Source organism: Solanum lycopersicum, chromosome 2, assembly GCF_036512215.1.
Source record: "Solanum lycopersicum chromosome 2, SLM_r2.1".
Taxonomy (NCBI): Eukaryota; Viridiplantae; Streptophyta; class Magnoliopsida; order Solanales; family Solanaceae; genus Solanum; species Solanum lycopersicum.
This window is the reverse complement of record NC_090801.1, coordinates 56627970-56649935: the sequence shown is the minus strand read 5'-3', so window position 1 is coordinate 56649935 and position 21966 is coordinate 56627970. Positions and strand designations below refer to the sequence as shown.

Here is a 21966-nt window from a genome sequence, read left to right as displayed (position 1 = left end):
TTCGATAATTCAAAATATATTTATCCTTTTTCCCATCCATTTTAAGGCAATGATATATGTAAGATAATCAGACGAAAAGTTTTGTTAGGCAAGAAAAATCTAAAACCTCATTATATCAACAAAAAAGAATCTGTAAAATTTGGAAAGTTCATTGCAATGTTTGATATATACAGAAATCCAAGTTATGCAGGCATGTATACCCTGAGCAACCCACCTTGCTTAGATACATGGGGTATTATTTTCCCGTTGAGTTGAGCTTTCTTCGATCACTCAACCACAACACCAACCACTCAACTGAGAAGTTGTCTCATTTTTAGTATTGTCAATCCCTCGTTTCTAGCTGAAAATCACCAATCAATGTACAATTCCATCAGATGATCATATGGGGCTCGCCCTTGAGACCTGCATCCACAATGCTCAGAACACATTGGTACAAGTTTGTAAATCCAACGAATGTAATATAATGAAAATCAATAAATGAGTGGAAAGACCTCCAGTGCAGAAAGTTGAGTTCTTCATTGATTCTGCACTTCCTTCCATATTCTCTTTTGGGTTTTGATGTTCGGTGAAAGGTAAAAAACAATGTTTGTATAAGTTGTCTTTCAACTGCTAAGCTGCAATTCTGGCGAGTTTGTGGATCTTACGAAAAATTTAATGGACAGCTAAAATGATTCTCACACACATAGCTTCACCTACCATGATTTCCCGTCCCTAGTGTAATGTGCGAGGAGATAAATAATTTGTGTTCTTTGTCTTCAACTTTTTCCCATTTCATTTGATCAGTGAATAGCCCTTATGAAAGAACATGCATTTTCTACATATTCCCTAGCCAAGATCATGATGCACATGACTAGAAACCAATCAGTAAACAAGGTGTGCAATAGAGTCAAAAGAAGGCAAGTAACCTGATTTTGCACACTTGCAGCAGCTGTCCATCGCTGAGGCTGTACTGTTGCTGAACTGTTACTTATAAAAGCTATTGTACTCGACTCCTGTTGACTGAAATGCAAGTGGAGGTGGTAGTTCTCTCATCAGCCATAGCACAAATGCTGAAGGTATAGAAGAACCTGGAAAATATTTTGATCAGGTACAGAGTATTAGAAAGTTTTCCCCCTTTTTTTTGTGAATAAAATTCTAATTTGTAGGAAAGAACTGCATTGTAAGATCAGCTCCCCCCAACAAAACACGTACACGCTACTTGCATTCTTGGTTGAACAAATTAACTGGAGTCCCCTCTCAGTCATGCCCCGAATTCTAAAGAAATATCTAATATGTCCCAATCTAGCTCTTATGTTAAGTCCTTACTCTATAGCTCCCAACTTCTGTAAAAAGGATCCAGAGAGACATCTCACAACTCCTCAAAATGTTTACGATATTAATGCACTTATGTAACATCATCAGAGCAACCTCTGATTATTAAATTGGTTCCTTCCACCATGTTCAGCCTTTTTCATCTAATTAACTACAGTTAGTAGCTCCTAGGTATAAGGGGTTGGGCTTGAGGAGAATCTCATAGCTTCAACAATTGGTAACAACAATTAGCAGGCAGAAAGCAGAAGTTCCCACTGAAGTCTAGAATTTAAAATCAAGCTTTCAGTAAGGAACACAAGTTTTAAAGGGTACCTATAAAATAATATAAAACCATGAGAAGAGATGTACAAACACCATTTATCTTCTGTCCACGCCAGTTGAAAAGAAGCTGCATTAAAAGCATAATCTCTTAGAAACTTATGCAGTCAAAACAAAAGACATCTCATGAGACCAGCAGAAGACATACGGGTATATCTGTGAATAAGGCGACAGCTCACTTAAAGTGAAACATAGAACAGAAACAACTGCCAAGCCTGCAACCTTCATTGGACAAACATATAATAAAAAATCAAACTTCACAATAAAATAATCTATCACAATCTGTGTCATGAGAGCTGAATTTTAACAAGGAAGAAAAGAAGAGAAAGAAAAGTGCACTTTATTCAAGCTCAATTCTTAAGACTAGAATTGTAAAAGATCTCAGTATGACATGATATGACATGCCACAGAAGTTTTCTGCAGTCTGCAAATAACAATTCCAATCGACATACAGAAAATGCTAGAGATGCACCGAGGAAAGATGAGTTAGTACCTTCCACATTTCTGATGAAGCCCTTTCAGATCTCACTTTGCTCATTTTCAAGAACAATACCAGTCCTGCATAGCAGAGATATTATGGTCAGAAAGATAGATTTTGAAATAGGAAACCTTCACATAAAATAATTAGAACACAAAAGACCTAGTTTAAACAGCAAATTCTTTACGACAACTGTTACTTAGAATTTTGCACAGCTCGACGAGAAATGGATAATTGGTTGAACAATCAATTCATTCGACTGCGATATTACTGATGAAATATTGGTCTTTCTGGGGAGGCAGCAGTTTCACCGCCTAAAACTATCAACCATGAATATCTTATTGTTTAAACTATTCCTTGAAATCACTTCTCCACACCCCTGACCCACCTCTGGGGACACACACACACATAGAGGGAGAGAGAACTCTTGAACATTTGTAAGTCTATCCTTGTTAAATAAAATAACTCAATCTTTTATATCAGCTGATTCTGTGAAGAAATGGTGGATCAAAAGACGTTAGTTATTACACAAGTACTGAAGTGCCCATGTAAAGATTTATGGTGCATAGTAGCAATAGATAAGATTATATTACTGAAAATGGCAGGACAACAATTCTCTGTGACGTGTGAACATTGATGAGGAGGCGGTATAAAAAATACCAGTGTATAACATACTAACCATAACATGCAAATGCCACACTCCCAGCAAAAGAACTGCTAAGGCAAAAAGATCTACATAAATCTGGATCATGTAACTGCACTTCATCAATTATCAAGAGGAAGGTGGGGAGAGGTGGCAAAGAAAAAAACCACCATGAAACAGTCTAAATTTATATTTTCCCAACAATAATTTAAACACCAAAAACCAGTATTGTAAGCAAATTAAAAATACCATACGTATTCATTTAAGCATGAAAAATATTTTACAAGAACTACCCTTACTCACAGGGGAACACACCCTCTCTTTCAACGAGATGCTCCTCTCAGGAAATACTAAGAAACAGTTAGGGCTCCAAGTCGAAGGTATATACTTGTTTGTGCATTAAAATCTAACTGCAGCTAAAAATGAATGTGAGGCTCAAAGTAATCTATAAAGAGAACAAACAACTCCTAAATCAAATGGATTGAAGAAAGAATATGTGAAAACAACAATCAAATAGATTGTGTTATAAAATCTGGTTGCAGCTAAAAATGAATATGTGAGGCTGAAAGTAATCTATGCGAAGTACCAACAACTGCTAAATCAGATAGGTTACAGAATATGCAAGAACAACAAATAAATAGATATTGGTAATCAAAGAGCCTTAGTCCATACCCGAGCCAGAACAGATGAATCAATAGGGTTCCTTCCCCTCCCAATCCATATTAGTACAGCAGCTACCAACATTAACAGAAAAACTAACAGGGTAACCTGGTCAAAAAAGCAAGTGCATGACTAAAGAACCGAAATGGAAAAAGAGAAATACAGTGAGTTACCGTGTGCCTAAAAATCTGCAACAAAATATTATACAAGATGTACAACAACCAGTCCAAATAGGTACGCAAATTAATACTCCTACATTTAACAATTTTATTGAATTTGACAGGCAGGAACAGAATATAATAGCTCAAACAGTTATACACAATGAGGATTACGTAGATGTTCTTCTACAACAAACAAACCATGAAAGCCATTCACAAATTGAATAGGGATTTTGCCACAAAGCAGACATATGCCGCACAGATTTTTTGAAAGAATTTTAGAAAACAATATTTTAATAAAAAAAACACACTCTAAAATTTGCTATAATTCATAAGCACAAGTTAAACAGAAATAATTTAATAACAAGTGATAATCAGATGTGTTTATTTTAATATAGTTTATCACCACATACTAAATTATAGAACAAAAACACATTGTTCTTATAGGTTAGCACAAAGTGTGTGATGTCGTGATATGTGGGTTAAGCGCATGTCACGGGTATATATTCCACTGAAAATAAAATAACTGGTATTCAAGTGGAGAAGTTCCTTATTTTCTCCTTCTTCTACTTATCAGTACTATAATTCTTGTTGTATCATTACCTTTTTCTTTAAAATTTAGCTCTGCTGTTGTTTCTTTTACTTCGCTTATCTTTTATATTTTGTTGTCAATATTTTTCTTTTCTTTGATAGTTCCATTGTAGATCTTTTTGCTCTTGTATTTTTCAAACCTGTTCTGTAAAAACTGTTTTTCCCATTTTTTTAGCCGAGAGTCTATTAAAAACAGCTTCTCTACCCCACAAAGGTATAAAGGAGTGTACTGAATGGTGCACTACTGATCGGATATTAAAAGAAAAGAGATACATGACAAGTGACAACTTTTGGTGTAGAGCAGAAGAATCTATAGTCTTTGAATAGCACTAGGATCAAATAACTTATGTTGCTAAGACACTTCAAAAATGACAACGGGTACATGTCGGTTTCTCCAAAAGTAGTGGATTTTTGGGAAATCCGACACGGGTGGGGCATTGGAAGTGAAGAGTCTGCGCAACTTAGCAAATAACTGCTATTCACCAAAAGAGGATCATTATTTGGTCAACCACATTCTAAAGCTCAGTAGCAGTGTCTTGCAAACTGCTGATTTTTGGCAGCTTACTGATTAAATTAACAGGTACTGCTATTTTCTGGAATGAAGATGACTCTGGAGAAAAAATGGGAAGTTCACCATACTGAAAGTTCCCCTCATTAATTAGTTTGCAAATAGTTAAATTCAGAGCAATAACTTTCACACGTTCAAGGATACAGAAAACAGAAGGCGAACTTACCAGAAAGAAAGGAGAAGAAGAAATGCAGCAAGGAAAAGAATTCTGGTGAAAGCTGCAAAATAGTTCTTCATTAGTCCTAGTTAAAATAGCCTCAGTTGAAAAAGAACAGGGTGGGTTTGCACATACCTACCCATTACAACAAAGCCACAGGAGTGCGCCAGAAAATCCAACCCTTACATGCAGCAACAACTGTCAACAAAAAATAAAGGAAATAACCTGCAGGAGAATAAAGTTAATGACCGATTCATACTATTACTTGCCGGACAGTAAGATCCTTATGAAATGCACAGAAAGTAAAAAATAAAAGAAGATAAAGGTAAGGTATTTAAATAACTGTATACACGTGCACAGGTGGTTTATCAAAGTTCCATGTCCAAAATTAGCTTATACTCTTCGTGCCCTTATTTCTACCAAACGAGAAGCTACATCTTCTACATCCACATATAATAATAATAATATAATGCATTCCTAAAATCCCATATCGGGAACAAGAAAAGAACACATTCAAGAATCAAAGATAGAATTTTTAACAGAAATTCACGTATATAACAACACTTTTTGGAAACAGGGGAGAAAGAAGACTACTGAGCAAAATCAAGAACTGCAACACCCAACACCAAAAATCCAAGTATCAAGATAGAATTTTTAAAAGAATTTGGAATAATCAAGAACAGGGGAGAAAGAAGAGTGTATGCAAAATCAAGAACTGCAACAACGGCATCGACAGAAGGAAGACCCACATTCACTTCCATTAAAGCCTCAAGTCCCTTCTCTCTACTCAGTCAGGTTCTTCTCTCTACTTTTCTTTATCTTTTACGAAACCATCCACCGCCTACAAATATTTAATTTACCTAACCCTAACCCTATATAATTTTTATATTGTAAAAATATATAATTTAATTTTATTAATATTTTATTTAGTATAAGTATTTGTTAAAACTTCTTCTCAACGTATCTTTAATTCAAATCAGTCTGAACTGCTCCAACAGCTCACTTTCTAAATTCCTTTCACCTATATAATCTCTCTTATCATAACATTCTGTTTCAAGACTCACATTCTAAACTCTACCTTCATCCTTTCACCAAGAAATCAAATTCAACCCTTCCAGTTTTTCATGAAGAAGAAATCAAACATGGAAGTGCCTAATGACGTAACAAGAGAAATCATCCGCAAGCTTCCATATAAAAGCCAATGCAGATTTCGTTGCGTAAGTTTCTTCTGGAAAGATGTGATTGATTCTGTTAAAGATTATAATGTCTACACACTCATTCAAAAAAAGGATGTGATTCATCCTGTATTTTCCTTGCTGGACAGTTCCAGGGAACTTGTTTTACCTCTTACGAATCCGTTTCCAAGCTATCTCTATGAAATGAAGATAGTCGGTTCATTGGATGGCATTGTATGCCTTTGTCGCCCCAATTGGGGCGACGTTATCACGCTTTGGAATCCTTTTGAAAGCAGTTTTAAGTTTGTACAGTTAAGTACAAATTCCAAAAGACATAAACACTTGGCTTCAGTAGCCATGGCACATACAGGAACTAACATTGTTATAGTTAGGATTATTCTCTCAAGTCATAAAAAAGTTGAAATACTTCCTACCAACAGCCTACATTCTAAATGGATCAGTAAAAAGGTTGATCTTCAGTTTGAGTTAGAGAACCAGGATTCTTGTGGTATCATTTATAGTGGACAGCCCTACTGGATAGGGATTCAGCATGAGAAGAATAGGGAAAGGGAGATTGTGCTGAAATTTGACGGTGGTACCTTCAAAATGACATCCTATCCAATCATCTTCAAAGAAGATCGTGGTAAAAATTACCATAAGATGCTCGTCAATTTGTACAGCCATCACATGCTAGGAATGCTTGTGTGGGATGACAAACCAACATCAAAAATTGAAGTATGTGGTTTCGATCACAATGAACAATGGATCATGTTATGGACAGTCTCACCCCCCTTAGAAATAGACCGTATATTAGGGATGTCTGTGAAAGGGCATATCATCGTCGAATACGACGATAGAATTCTACTAATTGTTTCGAGAGGTGTTCATATGGGGTTAGCCCAATGCAAAATTCAGATTGGAGACAGACGAAGAGAACTAGGAATGAATGGCTGTTTTGAAATCTTAGAAATACAAAGGAGTACTTTAATTGTAGAGGGAATGTCTACTGTTGAGGAGAAGAGGTGGAGCCATGCTGACATAAGGTAATAATAATTTACTAAAATTACATGTGATTTTCAATTCGTTGAAAAAATTGAACTAAACTTATTTTGTTTTTGTTAAATGACAGGGATTATGTTAACTAATCAACAGAATTACCTCACATTTGGATTTTGACAGAGTTCTGTTGTGACCTTCTAAGAGTTTGTAAGGACTATTTGATATTGTTTGTCACAGATTATACTTTTTGTGCAATTTTGATTTGGTTGTAGTGACAATCTTTGATTGTGTAGTTTTCATATCGTTTGTAACGATTTATACTTTTTTGTGTTTGATTCAGTTTCATTACCTTCTGTTTTCATGAATGACAAATGATCAAAAGAAATAATTGAAATGAACAAATGTCCATATATGTCAAAAGTTCCATCTATTCTTCTGTTATTATTCCACATGTATCATCATTGATTCAAAGTTCAGCTTAAAAGCGCCAAGACTAGGGGAATACAGTTCTGAGTATGTGTTCATCCTTTTTATTAAATCTCAAAGACTCTTCCACAAGATCAATAGAATTGGACCAATGTTTTCTTAAATAGTGCTATTGGCTAAGCCAGTATGTATCTCGACTAGTTCACAGATAAGTTTGTTACAACCACAAGTACATTTGCTGGGGACCTTTGCACTAATGCTATTATGGAAGTATTATAGTAAGTATTATACCTAGGATACACATGTTAACTTCTGAAGCAATGACAACATCTAAAAGTGGGAGCTGAGAACCTACACGTAGCAAGTATATATATGTATATGTAGTCACATAAACTGGAGTATAATGATAAATTGATATCAAACCTTGTGACTCTTTTGCGCGCCAATTTATCTTGAGCAGCTTGCTTCTTAACAGGTAGCATCCCTCCTAGCAGAAATAGGCTCTCTGTATAATCAACAATCACATATGATTCATCATTGCTATTATCAATGCTGAAATTTTCCTTGACTGAATTAGATATGGGTTCACACAAGGATATCACTCCATTTCATTCTTAGCTACAATGTCACCATTCCTCAAACAACCCAAGATTCGGTCAAAAAATCCGATTAATGGTCCAACGCTGTATTTCTTACTCCAACCATCAACATCATCCATTACCCAAACATCCATCCATATGACAATCATCTTTATGATCCCAGTCTTACATACAAAGAGAACCCTGCAATTCCACAAGATATTGATGCTTCTTACGCCTTCCTATCGAAGGTAACTTCTCAAACACTAGTTTCCCCACATCAAATCGCACTAACACAGCACGTGATCCGAACTTACCAGGCATACAAACCAACCAATACGCCATCTTTTAACAATCACATTGCAAGTTAACTCAACAATATGAAAAAACATCTCATTTTTCAGCTTCTTCCATTTCCCACTCTCACTCGAATAAACCTCAAATGTGGTTCGGGACTGCAAACATTATGCCCACACAAAAGATTCTCAAGATCAATAATTCGTTATGTTGGTAATCAAAACCCATTCCAATAGACGCCAAAAAGTGCAGTTCCGGACGAGGCAAGCTATCAGTGAGCTCCACCATCTTATACTTCCTCATCGCCGGATTCCAAAGGGTAATCAGTTCAACCCATGGTGGACTAAAAAGGCAGATAAAGCCATGGCAAGGACCCACAATGTACATATTGGGGAAGAAACAGGGGAACGGGCTGTCCACATGGACAACTGATTCTGGCGGGTTGTATAGTGAGACTTGTTATTCTTACAATAACTTGTATTTATGAAGTTAATGAACAGAAACAGAAACAAGATGAAGCAGAAAAAATTAAAAATACAAGAATTAATCCGAGTCCACAGAAATTACTGTGTGTCCTTAAGAAATTTAATCCCCTCACTGTACCCAAGGTTATGGATTAATTTCTCCCAAGATAAAACGGATTAAACCTATTAAAGAAATAGCGGTACCTCAAACTTCTTTAACTTCGACGAACTGAAGAACTGTTGCCAATCTGTGTTAAGAAAATCAGAAATTACTGGTTGTGATAAATCATTCAGAAACACGAAGTAACTGAGATTTTTAGAACCAGTAAATAAGATGAACAGAAATTTATTTGTAAAAATAATTTAATCTGTAAAACTTACCAGAATCTTGAATACTCTTTTTGATAATTTAGGAAGAAAATCAAGTCCACTGAATTTACAGTGTCCCCTTAAGGAAATTATTCCCCTCTAGTATCCGAGGTTTGATTTGGAATATAACCTCCCAGGGTAAAATGATCTTAATCAGTAGAGTATAGATACCAAAAACTCTACTGTCAGCGAATCAATCCACAGCAGGAAAGTACACGAAGAAAAATGTGTTTTTTAAGAAGTAGGAAGATCAGAAAATTCGTTAGTAAATATTCTAAAAACTGAATGGTATTTATAGGCAAGAATAATATATTCTGAAAGGTTGCAACCCTTTCAGAATTGACACAACCATTAATGAAAGGTTGCAAACTTTCAAATGGTATTGACTGTTCCTGAAAGTTGCAACCTTTCAGAACAGTGGCGGAAATTTTTAAATATAACGGAATTTAAAACGGGTCACGCGTGCGGACCTGAGTCGGGTCGGGTTAACTAAAAAGTTGAAAACATTTCGGTTGGTTAATTTTTGTTATCAACTGATTAATTGAAAATAATTTTTGGCCATTTAATTAATCAAATAAATAATTAAAATAAATTTGTCCAAAAAATTATCTCTCGATCGATTTGCCAAAGCCAAAGCCGAAGCGAGCGACGACGGTGCGAGGGGTCCCTATTTCCAACCCTTTTAATAATTAATAGGAGTGTTTATTTATTTAAACTCTCCTATTTTCATTTCCATTACCGATGAGGGACTATTGCCTTTTTTATTAAAGCATTAGAGGACTTTTCAAGTTCCCAACCTTTCAAGTTCTAAACTTTTCAAATTCCTCTCTTTTCCTCTATTTCCCATCAATTCTTGCTACATACCCAACAAGAACAGGAACAAGTCACACAGACTCAATCGATCGACACTTTGATTTTATTTTGAGAGAAAAAATATGCAGAGAAAGAAAAATTTTCAGTGTTCTTAAAAATCAAAAATTGACTTCCTTTTATAGCCATTTTCAGCAAGGAACATGTCTGTTCAGTAAAATCTGTTCAGACCCATTTTATCCAGAAAGTTGTGTCTTTTGGAAAAAATAACAACTTTTCGAAAAATGTGTCTGTTAGGAAAAATAACTACTTTTGGGAAAGTAACGACTTTTCGGAAAAATAACAACTTTTCGGAATGTTACCGTTATCCGCAAATTTATAAGAGATAATATTAACAGGATTTATTTGATTCAACAAAAACTGATTAAATAAATTTTATCCAAAAAATTTATCAATCAATCATTTGTCAAATCCAAATCCAAATCCGAGCCGAGCAATGACGGCGCGAGGGGCATCTTCTTCTTATCTCTTTTAAGAAGTAATGGAAGTGTTTCCTTCTATAAGGACAACAATTTCCATTTCTTTTGCCGATATGAGAGAAATGACTTTTCATTTGCAAAAAATGACTTTTCATTTTCCCCAAAGTAGTTCCTCACTTTTCACATTCTCTTTTCTTTTCCCATTCACACTTGCTAAAACCCAACAAGACTAAACGATGATTAGACTCTTGCCTATAAGAATAGATGAACCGGAGTGCTGCAAAGAAGAAGAGTGACGGAAATGGGAGGAAATGAAGTTGGGCTTAGAAATGAGATTTCGCCATTGCTTGCTTACGCACCTGTTTTGACAGGGAGACAGGAAAGGATGTTAGAGATGATTTCTCTTGGGAAATAGAAGTGAGAAGTTGGTTCTGGTTCTGCTGCAGCTCTGCATTTTGTTTCTTTTGAAGCTCCTTTTCCTTTACCTTTACCTTTCTTCTTCCCATTTCCTTTGCCTTTAGAAGGCATCTCAGAAGCAGGAAAAAGGGTTTTTTGCGAAATCACAGTAACAATCTTGACAAAGAAGAAGGGTTTTAGGGTTGCCAAAATCAGAGCATGTATTTGTCTTTTGTGACAGAACAGGGGACTCAACAGAGACCTGTGGGTTTTGACAGAATGTATACTATAATGTCTTGTGTTGGATTATAAATTATGTGATTTTTCATTGTTACGTACTATTGACATTTTTGCTTAGTACACTTTTTCAATCTATTTGGTATTATTAGTAAGAGAATTTTACTGCACGCCTTAACAAGGTGACGAAACAAGAAAAAATTGTTGTGCTATTCGATTCTGTATTTTAGAACACAAGCCAAATTTATGTGCAAGATAGAAAATTTGATTTTAGCAAGTCAAATGTTTATATGCACAAGGAGTTGAGCTTGTTTGGAGGTTGACATTGTGGTTGTTATAATTTAAATTCGATACTTTGTGTTATGGCTACTTGTAAGAAAGTTGCCTCATTTTGGAGTGATACAACGTATATATACGTTATTTGCTTCTTCTACCCAGTGATGAAAACTTTTAAAAGATTGGTACCCAATTTAACTCAAATTTTATGAAATCAGTGGAGGATATTTGACCTTTATAATCCATCAAGGGCAACTTTAACCTCTTTGAATACTCACGAAAGTACTAAGTTTCAGCTGCTTTAGCACTTCATTAACAAGGATCCAAAGACAAAAGAAATGATGAGAAGAAGCAGACATGAAAAAGGAAAGCTTTTCAGAGACTCACTTTGTGTCTTATAATTGTAGATGTTATAACCTACAACTCGGAAGAATAGAATTGGCATTTCTGAAGTCTTTTTGGAAGTTCACTTCCTACCCACTGAAAGCGTTTGAGAACAAATTAATCTGTATGGTAACTTAGGTAACAGATTCGATTCTAAGAATCTGTAATATAGAACCAACAAAGATAGCCCTTACTCAATTAGATAATTTGTTATATTTACACCTCAACAAGATCAATATGAACAAAATCATAAAATGAAAATCACATTGAACAAATAGGTCTTGAAAGATACATCTTAAAGATCCCTATCAGGGAAGGATTAAGGAGTATACATAACCTGGAACGTAGTTTTGCAACGAACAGTTCTCGAGATCACCAATCTGCTTCAGGAATTGTTTTTCCAACAAGAATTTGATGACACTTTCAGGAATATCAGCAAGATGACTTTAATTTTTCTCCAAGAAGACAAACTCAACTGACTACAGTTATCTGCTGCATCCTGTCAGCAAAACCACAAGTTCTCTCAACAAAAAGCTTTCAGCTTAAAAGATTCATTTTCTGGCCACAGGCGAAACATCACATTTGTTCATTATACTTGTAAATCTAGTAGTTAAACTGAACAATTAAGACACCTAATCGTCACTCCAAATACCAAGAACAAAAGTAGAGTTGATAATGATAGGAATGCAGAGAGTAGATGTCCTCACCATGAGAGCCTGATTTTTGGTAGCAGAGGCCAAGGTTCCAAATATGCAGGAACTTTTTTCGTAGTATCTTCACTATGACCTCCCCATGAGTACAAAAGTAATTTTCATTGAGGATACTGCAAAGTTTCAAATCTGCAAGCGACAAACGGTGCCCACACTAATTATAACAAGATCCATCAAATCGAATTAAGTGTGTGCATGTAGCAGCACAGAAACTTGAATGCATTTACATCATAGATCCAATTAACCTATAAAAAGCACACAAGAGTTACCGCTACAACATAGAGCTCTAGAATTGTTGAAATCAGGCAAATTGTTCACAGCATGATGAAAATCGCAGAGATTGAAGTTTCCTCGTGTACTTTAAGCTACGTTAACCATTTATCAGTTTACATGAACAATTTTACAAGTTTATCAGATAAATATAGTTGTACTTCGCATTTCAGACTAAAAATGCATAAACAGATATAAAATATACCAATTCGAATAAGAAATAGAGAAGAGATACTATATTAACTTCATCAGTGCGTGAGATTCGATTTTCGAATTCATAGCACAGCCCTATGCGATCGAGCAGAGATTTCGATTTCAAACTGCTTGTACTACTACTCGCGTTGACGAACTCGCGCAGAAATTTGCGAGCTGTAACATCGACTGTTGGAGAAGAGAACATGGATCAGAAATTACAATAACTTTTGCCATTTTAAATGCAATTTGAATATCAACGGAAAATAGAAAATGCAATACTTTGCAACAGCGGATCATCCAACAGATTGAATTACCTAATAGAATTTGTAAATGCGTTAATGTGGATCTCACCTGCTTCAAACCGCGAAGCAATGAAGGTGATAAGCTTCGCAGTATTAACTAAAATTGAAAATTAAAAAATTATTATTAAAAAAATTAATTTTCTTACCTCATACCATTTTTTAAAGATTTTTATTTTGCTTAAATTTCTTTTATAAAAGTTTTTCATTTTTTACTTCATCTCCTTCCCCCTCATCAAATATTTATTTAGATATTATTTTATTTTCTTAAAAATATAATTCTAATCTATCCCACTTAATTCTCTGCTTTCAATTTTTTTTCAGTATTTATATATACATATCGAAAATATTTTTTACTTACCGCCACAAGACTTTTTATATATTTTAGTTATTTATGTTATATTCGGTACACTAGTAGAATTTTTTTCCCTAAAAATATATGTATGTGCATATCTAACACAAAATAAGAAAAATATATATAAAAAAAATAAATAAAAAAAATGCACAAGTACCCCCTCAATCTATATCCGAAATCCTAGAGACACACTTATACTAAGGTCCTATTACCACCCTGAACTTATTTTATAAATAATTTTCTACCCCTTTTCGGCCTACGTGGCACTAGCTTGAAAAAAAAAAGTCAACCAGCGTTGAGCCACAAGATAGTGTCACGTAGGTCAAAAAGGAGTAGAAAATTATTAATAAAATAAGTTCCGAGTGGTAATCGGACCTTAGTATAGTATAAGTGTATTTGAGAAATTTCGAGCATAGGTTTAGGAGCGAAAAATTAAATAGGATGGGGTAGATTTTTTTAAATAAAATAATATCAATTCTATCGGGGAAGAGGGAGAGAATGAAATGTGAAATTTTTACAAATATTTTATAGATGATTTTTTTTTAAAGGATGACGTTGTCGCGGGAGGAGGGGTGGTACATGGAGGAGGTGGTGCAGTGAGATAAAAAAATAATTTAATTTTTTTATGGATAATAATCTTTAATTTTCAATTAATATTAATTTTTTATTATTTAACTATTATTTATGTGAAATTTCATGTGTCAAAGTTTTTTTTATATAAAAGAGAGAGTACACTACACACACCACTGAAGTCTGTTTCTCAAACTAAAAAATGATAGTTTAGGTATGAAACTCACACTTTCAATATAAATAGAAATAATGATCTAATGGAAGTACTCAATCAATTAAAAAGACCTTATTCTTTTCCTAATGCATGCATTCCTTATAGAATAATGCTAAAAAAAATTTATAATCGTTGACTCAGTCGAAAGAAGTTTTTCAAAATTAAAATTGATAAAATTTTATTTTAAGATGAACAATGTCTCAAAGAGAGATTGAATAGATTAGTTATATTATCAATTGAAAGAGAATTACTTAAACAAATAGGTTATAAAACAATAATTAATGAATTCAAATATATAAAAGTTAGAAAAGTATGTTTTAAATAAAAGTATGCGGAATTTTTTTTTTGGAGCCCCTCTCTATAATTTGGCTTTAGGCCCTAATGTCGGTGTTTAAGAAAGTCAGGCCAACTCAAGACCAAGTACGAGGCTACTATGATCAACTATGAATTTTGGTGATGGTGGTTTTCTATTTGATTTTATGGTTGAAGTTCTTGCTAATATATTGTGTTACTGGGTGTGTCAGAAATATTTGAACAGAAATTGGTTTCTGCGCATTAAGAAAAATAAATATACATAAACAGAGTAATGCTAAAGATTAAAAACAATTAATTACTCTGTTTCTTTATGTCTTTAGCATTACTCTGTTTATGTATAGTTATTTTTCTTAATATGCAGAAATCAATTTGTGTTAGCATCGATGAGAGGTGTTACTAGGTGTGCGAGAAATATTTGAACACAAATTGGTTTCTACGCATTAAGAAAAAAAAACTATACATAAACAGAGTAATACTAAAGACATAAAGAAACAGAGTAATGCTAAAGACATAAAGAAACAGAGTAATTAATTGTTTTTCACAAATCGCGCTCAAAGAAATCTTCAGGGCTGTGTATGTACCAAATTGGTGTTGGCCGTATCCAGTATTTTTTAGTATCATAGCGTTGCAAGCACTGTGCACTTTTACTATCCAAATCATAAACACCAATTTCATATGGGCCATGTCGAGCAGTTCTCAAACTGAAAACGAATAAAGTATCTGTAAAATAAATATGATTCCCTTTATATCCACCAACACGAGAAGAAGGTATTGAAACTCCTGTATTTAGTCCCAAAAACAGCACATTTTCATCCATGTTTTCCACCCTACGCCAACTTCGACTGCTAGGCTCATACATGTATAAGTTGAAAATTTTTGTTTTTTCACACTGATTTCCTTCATATAGAGACCCTGTCCAGAGCCAATGTCGTTGAACCAGGAGCAGTCCAATTGAAGTGTTGACCAAGTAGCTTCGTCTTCCCGGTTCTGGTTGCCCTAGTTCTTCTGGTGGTGGTGGTGGTAATGGTTGAGGAGGTGGTGGTTGTATAGTATCGACCAATTTTGGAGAATTAGACGACAAATCAAAGACGTGCACATGACTTGTGATTGTTACAGCATACAATAAGTTTTTGTCACGAAAAATAATATCATCATATCTCATCCTACCTTTGGCAATGGATGTCCACTTTTCATCTCCAATTTTGCAGTAGGCCAAATTATAATCCATAGTACCATAGATGGCAACAACCATACAATTAGGTTTACTAGGAGATGAAGATAGGACAAATTTGTGTATCAAGTGTATGTGCACAGAACTTGTGGCTACAAAGTCAATTTCTGTGTCGTCATCATCGACATCATAGATTTCAATCTCATATACTGGATGAGACCTTTCCGGGGGACAGTATCTTATCACATCAGGAAAGTTGTACCGCGGTGGAAGGGCGATTAGAACCTTGGTGAATGGGTTATATAGAGAGATTTTAGGAGAGTAATCATCAGTACAAACTAACCAACTGAAGGAACATCCTCGAAACTTGCTCCTGCCAAGGACCTCTGGGATAAACTCAAGGTGGTGAATCTTTCTTTCAGGTAAAAAAAGAAACTTTTCACCTAATTCACTTGGCTCCTCCTCAAAACGGTATAGTAGACACCACGAATGTGAGGGACGAATACTAAGCAATATAGACTTCCATGAAGTACAAACACATGCAAACCTTACTTGATCAGTCAATGTATCAAGCCGATTAGCTATTAACCTCAACAGATCCTCTGGAACCTCTGACCACATGGATGCCATCTCATATATCAATAATTAGAGCAAGAGTTGTATATGATCACTAATACTACTTACTCACAAATCACAATATTTAATTTCTACTCATTTGTTGCTTTTATACAAGTCATGTTTCTGATTTCTAGTTTACATAGGTTTTCTTTTCCTTTTCCTTACCTCATTCGAACAACTATTTCATGGAACGTATATACTCCTATTTGTTTTATATCTATATTAAAACAATATATTAGCTGAAAAGTCGTTTTATTGTAGCAACAATATAGAAATTAGATGGGACTTGACCATATTCTCGCTCATCACCAAATTCTATTTCACAAGTGTTACTGTTGAAAACAAACCACATCCGTTATTGTTCTTCTAAATGTTTTTCTTTGTTAATTTGTAAGCAAAATTATAAATTAATTATGATGGAGTATTTCATATGTTTTTTTTCCGTAATTTGGACCTAACATGACCTTAAAAAAATTAATTAAATTTTATAATTATATGCAAAACGTATTAAAATATTATTTTGATTTGTGAGTAGGTAAATATGCATGTAAGGTCATTTTAGTTTATAAAATATTTGTTAAATGAGTTATTTTTTTGTATAACATTTGTTAAAATGAAGAAATTAATATATAGAAGGATAAAAATGTCAAATTTTAAGTAATTTGTATTTATTAAATTGATTTAATAAAAGGTTACAAGAAAATAAAAATAAGAAAAGTATACATAATATCATAAACCACAGAAAAAAGAAAAATATAATAGAGCAAATATAGTAGAGGGAGGTCTCTGAAATTGTTGAAGTTTGATCTGGATGATTAATGAATAAATTTCTAGTGAAAGATAGATTACCATATAATGCTCCTTAAAACTAAAAACACACAATGCTCGTACAATTGTCATTATAAGATTTTTTGTAATAATTTATTAGATCGAAAAGCCATATATAAATTACATAACACCACAAACATTTATATTTTAGATAATCTCTTATTGATTATATTTTTTAATTTTTTTCAATTAAGTCATCGTTATACAAATTATCAAAATATTTTAGAAATAGCAAAAAGTTTTTAAAAATAGAATTAAGACTTCGCATGATTAAGGATTCATTCTATGTTAAGACGATGTATTTTTAAACTTAATTTTTTGAAATAGTTTAAATTTGAAATGTCTAAGACAGGCTTACCAAGTCAATTTTATAACATGATTAATTTAAATTGAAGTAAATTAGATTAAAAGGTCGAGAGATTAAAAAATTATTTAAAACATTTTTAAGCCGCAATTAGTATTTGAAAAAAAAAAAAGAAATGCTAGTAAGTGTAGTTTTCTCAAAAATATTTTTTTAAAAAAATATTTTTTGGGGTGATAAGCTACTTTTTTTTGGGGGTTTGAACAACTTTTTTTACTAAAAACTAAAAACTTAGCTAGAGGGAAAAAAAATAAGCAGCCAACCCAAAAATTTGGTCAAACAGGAGATGTGTTTCATCCTTAAACATGCTATAATAAAAACTATTTTTAGCATATAATATTAATTAAAAATATTAAAATATTTACTGATATTAATTAAGTTTCATTAAAATTAATATAGCTCAAGACATTAGAAATATATAAAAAAAAATATTAATTACAGCTAAAAATAAATATTTAACGATAATTAAAAATTAATTATCATTAATAAATATCATTTTTGATGGAGTGTTTTTTTTTCTAATCTTCTGATCTTCGTATTTATCTATTCATAATATTATAAAGTATGATATTTATTTAATTTAAAATTTTAATCTGTTCGAAATAAAACATTTTACTTATTATATTGTTACAATGGAGATCATGATCACTAAGTAGACGGTATTAAAAGCCTTCCATTTTCTATGGAAATATTCTAAGTAAAGTCGGTTAAAAGATAAAAAATATATTCCAAAAACCTAAACTTTATATCATTTACATCTTTAAATTTATTTTTTTATAAAAATATACTTTTGTTTTTATAAACATAAATGATAAATCTGAACTGAATATTGCAAATGATTTGCTAGGTCACTAGAAAAATGTTATTCTGCACAGCCTTGAGATTCTTCAATCTTAACTGGACTCCTTCTAGCACTTGAGAATAAAGGTACACTACGTGTCCAATGTTAACATTTTTTATTATGTTTTTATTCCATGTTCGATATTTATATTGTCCTTAAATAATTTTAAACTGTACATACAATTTCCTAATATAATTTTTTTAGTGGTCAAATTCATAACCTTTAATTAATGGTGAAGAAAATTTTTCTATCCCACCCAATCATCTAAGTAGTACTCTGATCCCTTCGCCTCAAAATAAGTATTATCTTAGAAGAATTCACGTTTATTAGAAATTTAGAATCAATAAATTCAATATGTAGTTTATTAAACCATCTTCATCTAGTAAATATTTCTTGAAAACTGAACACTATTATGAAGATGCAGTATAAGAGTGTGGTTGGAAAATAGTACTTTTTTTCTTGTCGAATTCTAAGGTGATAATTATTTCTAAATAAAATTTTATTGATAAAATGACACTTATTTTAAAACAGAAGAAGTAATACATATTTCTTACCTTTTTTAGATCTAATTAAAGATTGGTATAAATTTTGATTATCAGGAGAAAAGGCTTGCTGGCTAGCTTGTGAAGTGAGCAAGCAAGAAATTAGACTTCTTAATTAATCATTTAGAAGTCTATATATGCTATTCTTTAATTAGATTACCAAGTCTTCGAATCATAATTAGCAAGTAATTAACTAAATGAGTCAATCAAACGTGCTAAGCATGAATATTCATGATATAATCGCCATATATATCTCACCTTGATCTGATTATGCGCATTAAGTTTTAATTAATTAAATGATAATTCTATTTATCTGAAATATTTGTCAACAATTCTTGAATTAGTCAAGATGAATTCAATTGCATGGACTTGCTTACGTACCTAATAAATTTAACAATTGGAAATTATCTACAACCATATTTTTTGTATGAGTATGAAAAAAAAAACTTTGCAGATTTTTTTTAATCTAATCGACTATGGTAAATTAACAATTAATTTATCGGATTATACACCTTACGATAAAATTTGTCAAGAACATTTACAAGATTAAGGTATTTATTTATTTAACATTTACAAGATTAAGGTATTTATTTATTTTTTATATAAAGACGAGAACAATTCTTATTCTCATTTATTATAATTAAGCACAGTAATTGAGTTGGTGAGTAAAATACGGAGTGTAATTTTGTGTTGTGGGCTTGATGACTTTTATGTGAAACAAATCAGACTTTATTTAGTAGAGTGTATATGAATAAAATTAAATAAAATATATTAATTATAATTGTATTAGTTTTGATAGACTATGTCTTATATATTATTTGTTTTAGTGTATTAAAAATAAAATATATTTTTAATTATGCTAATGCATATATTAAAAGTTTTTTAATTACTAATATCAAATAAAATATTATTAGTACACAAAACTAATACCAAGTATCAAGTATGCAAATTATTCACATTATGACTTATGTGTATTATTATTTTATTCGTGGAAGCATTAACTTATTTTTAAGACTATCTTATTTTATTCGTGGAAGCATTAACGTATTTTTAAGACAATGGATAGTCTTCGTATTTTTAATTTTTTCGTTGAATTTATGAGTAATTAAAATAATTCCAGATTTATATCTAGAAGGATGCGTGATAGATGAAGTTATTTTTTTAATTAAATATATTAAATTTTAATTAAATATAAAAATTTTATTTTAAAAAGTATTACTTTATTAATTATCGAATTTTTATTTAAATATCGAACCCAAAAAACTAAAATAACGGGTCCAAAATTATGTTAGTAATTCAATTTCTTCCACTCTGGTTCTGGTTCTCCTACTTATCCCGCAAGGCATATCCGTGCACCCCACGCGCACTCGGAACTGTAGAAAGTTATTCCCACTTCCATTAAAATTTCACTTTCCTAAAATACCCCTACCCACTTCTTAAATACAAACAATACAGTTTTCTCCCATTCACCCACAAAAAGGCACAAACTCTGTTTTTCATTCCAACAGAGAAAAATGAAAATGAAAGCTGTTGGCTATTCCTTCTCCTTCAACAGACTAAGTAAGAAGCCATTCGCCGGAACTGTTGCTTCTGAAGTAGCCGGAGATCATCACGATGTCTTAACTCAGCCGACACCGCCGCCGCCGCATCGGCAGTCGTCGTTACGGTGGCGATTCAAAAATCTGTCTTCTGGATTGAGATGGAAGAGTAAAAGGCTTTACAAATTGCGATACTGGTTCGTTGATTGCTTCCTCTTCAAAATCGTTTCTGTATTTGAAGCCATTTTTCTCGTCTCTGCTTTGGCTTTCTTCTACCTCTGCTTCGGATGCCATATCTAGATTCTTCCATAATTCAAAAATTAGCCTACATAACAGTGGTATTCTGAAGAAATATTGATAGTTAGATTTAATTTGTTGAGGCTTTTGTAATGATTAGAAAGTTTAGTAGACTAACTTAGAGATTCTTTTGTAATGTAATCTTAATCTTAATTAATTATTATTCTTTACTTCAATTAGTCCTAAATTGTTTCGCCTTCTTCTTTGTTCTTCCCGTCTCTTTCGGTCACGATACAATGCTATAAAAGATATTCGAAGCCACGATCTATAGATATTTAATCAAATTTTTACAATTTATTTAATATTATATGTATTAAAAAAAATTCTAAAAATGAACAATATCGAGACAAGTCCAAATGAAATCACAAATCAGGACAAATATTTGGAATTAATGGAATTTGTTTTTTCCAATGAGATGGACGTGTAGATATTTCAATTTTCAGGTAAGATATTACAGATAAAATTATACGAATATTTATGCTAAATAAAATGACGAGGACGTCGAAAAATGATAGAAATCTCCTCGCCTTTAAGTTCTATTATTATTATTATTATTATTATCTTCTATTAGTTTTACACATAAGATTAGTATATCATGTATAAATATAATGTATTTTACTTAACGATTAATGTATTTCGCGCATCAAATTAATGTATCTGTGCTTACATTATTGTATCAATTTGAAGGGTTTCTGTAATTATAAACCTTTAAGAGACAAATGATAATTTTACCTTAAAAGTATGTAATTTTTGTTATTTGTCCAAATTATCAGTATCTACTAATAACATTTAGTAGATGTAGTTTTAACTTTAATATTATCATGCTGGATACTATCTAACGAACAAGTCATGAAAAATGATCCGGTAAGTATGTAATTTACTAGTTTCTAATGTAATTTTTAATTAACCCTAAAAGAATATTGAAAATATCGAATTAATTTCTTTTATTTTACAGTAGCCATGAAAGTAGTTCTTTCGAAACGGTAATATGCTTGAGACAAAATTCACTTTATAATTAAGTTTATTTTTTCAAAAAGGAGATTAATGAGCTAGCTTAGCTTGGACCAG

At 32.5% G+C, this 21966-nt stretch overlaps 3 protein-coding genes and 1 long non-coding RNA gene across 19 annotated transcripts; 2 read left to right on the top strand and 2 right to left on the bottom strand.

Annotated features, from left to right (window-relative positions):
• Positions 1 to 79: 79 nt before the first annotated feature.
• Positions 80 to 13392, bottom strand: LOC104645887 (uncharacterized). 16 transcript variants are annotated; one of them, XR_011215033.1, is made up of 15 exons: positions 13264 to 13392; positions 12754 to 13135; positions 12482 to 12613; positions 12112 to 12273; positions 7908 to 9071; positions 5020 to 5109; positions 4894 to 4945; positions 3423 to 3518; positions 2787 to 2849; positions 2123 to 2187; positions 1778 to 1851; positions 1624 to 1699; positions 906 to 1067; positions 492 to 622; positions 80 to 402 (listed from the first exon to the last, which is right to left on the bottom strand). It is a non-coding gene; the product is annotated as an uncharacterized lncRNA (long non-coding RNA). The 16 variants fall into 16 exon arrangements; XR_011215036.1 differs by having other exon boundaries at positions 492 to 545; XR_011215037.1 differs by lacking the exon at positions 2787 to 2849 and having other exon boundaries at positions 697 to 1067; positions 7908 to 7989; positions 9028 to 9071; positions 12999 to 13135.
• Positions 5728 to 7460, top strand: LOC104645886 (F-box protein At1g52495-like). The gene is made up of 2 exons (XM_010318616.4): positions 5728 to 7102; positions 7189 to 7460. Exons 1-2 carry the CDS (start codon positions 6009 to 6011, stop codon positions 7202 to 7204), a joined length of 1110 nt encoding a protein of 369 aa, XP_010316918.2. The 5' UTR covers positions 5728 to 6008; the 3' UTR covers positions 7205 to 7460.
• A 1848-nt stretch (positions 13393 to 15240) lies between the features above and the next one.
• On the bottom strand, positions 15241 to 16503 carry LOC101259810 (F-box protein At2g26160-like). Its single transcript, XM_004233820.3, has one exon. The coding sequence runs from the start codon at positions 16501 to 16503 to the stop codon at positions 15241 to 15243; it is 1263 nt and encodes a 420-aa protein (XP_004233868.1).
• Positions 16504 to 20468: 3965 nt separating this feature from the next.
• LOC104645888 (uncharacterized) lies at positions 20469 to 21074 on the top strand. The gene has a single exon (XM_010318617.4). The coding sequence runs from the start codon at positions 20578 to 20580 to the stop codon at positions 20899 to 20901; it is 324 nt and encodes a 107-aa protein (XP_010316919.1). The 5' UTR covers positions 20469 to 20577; the 3' UTR covers positions 20902 to 21074.
• The last annotated feature ends 892 nt before the right edge of the window (positions 21075 to 21966 follow it).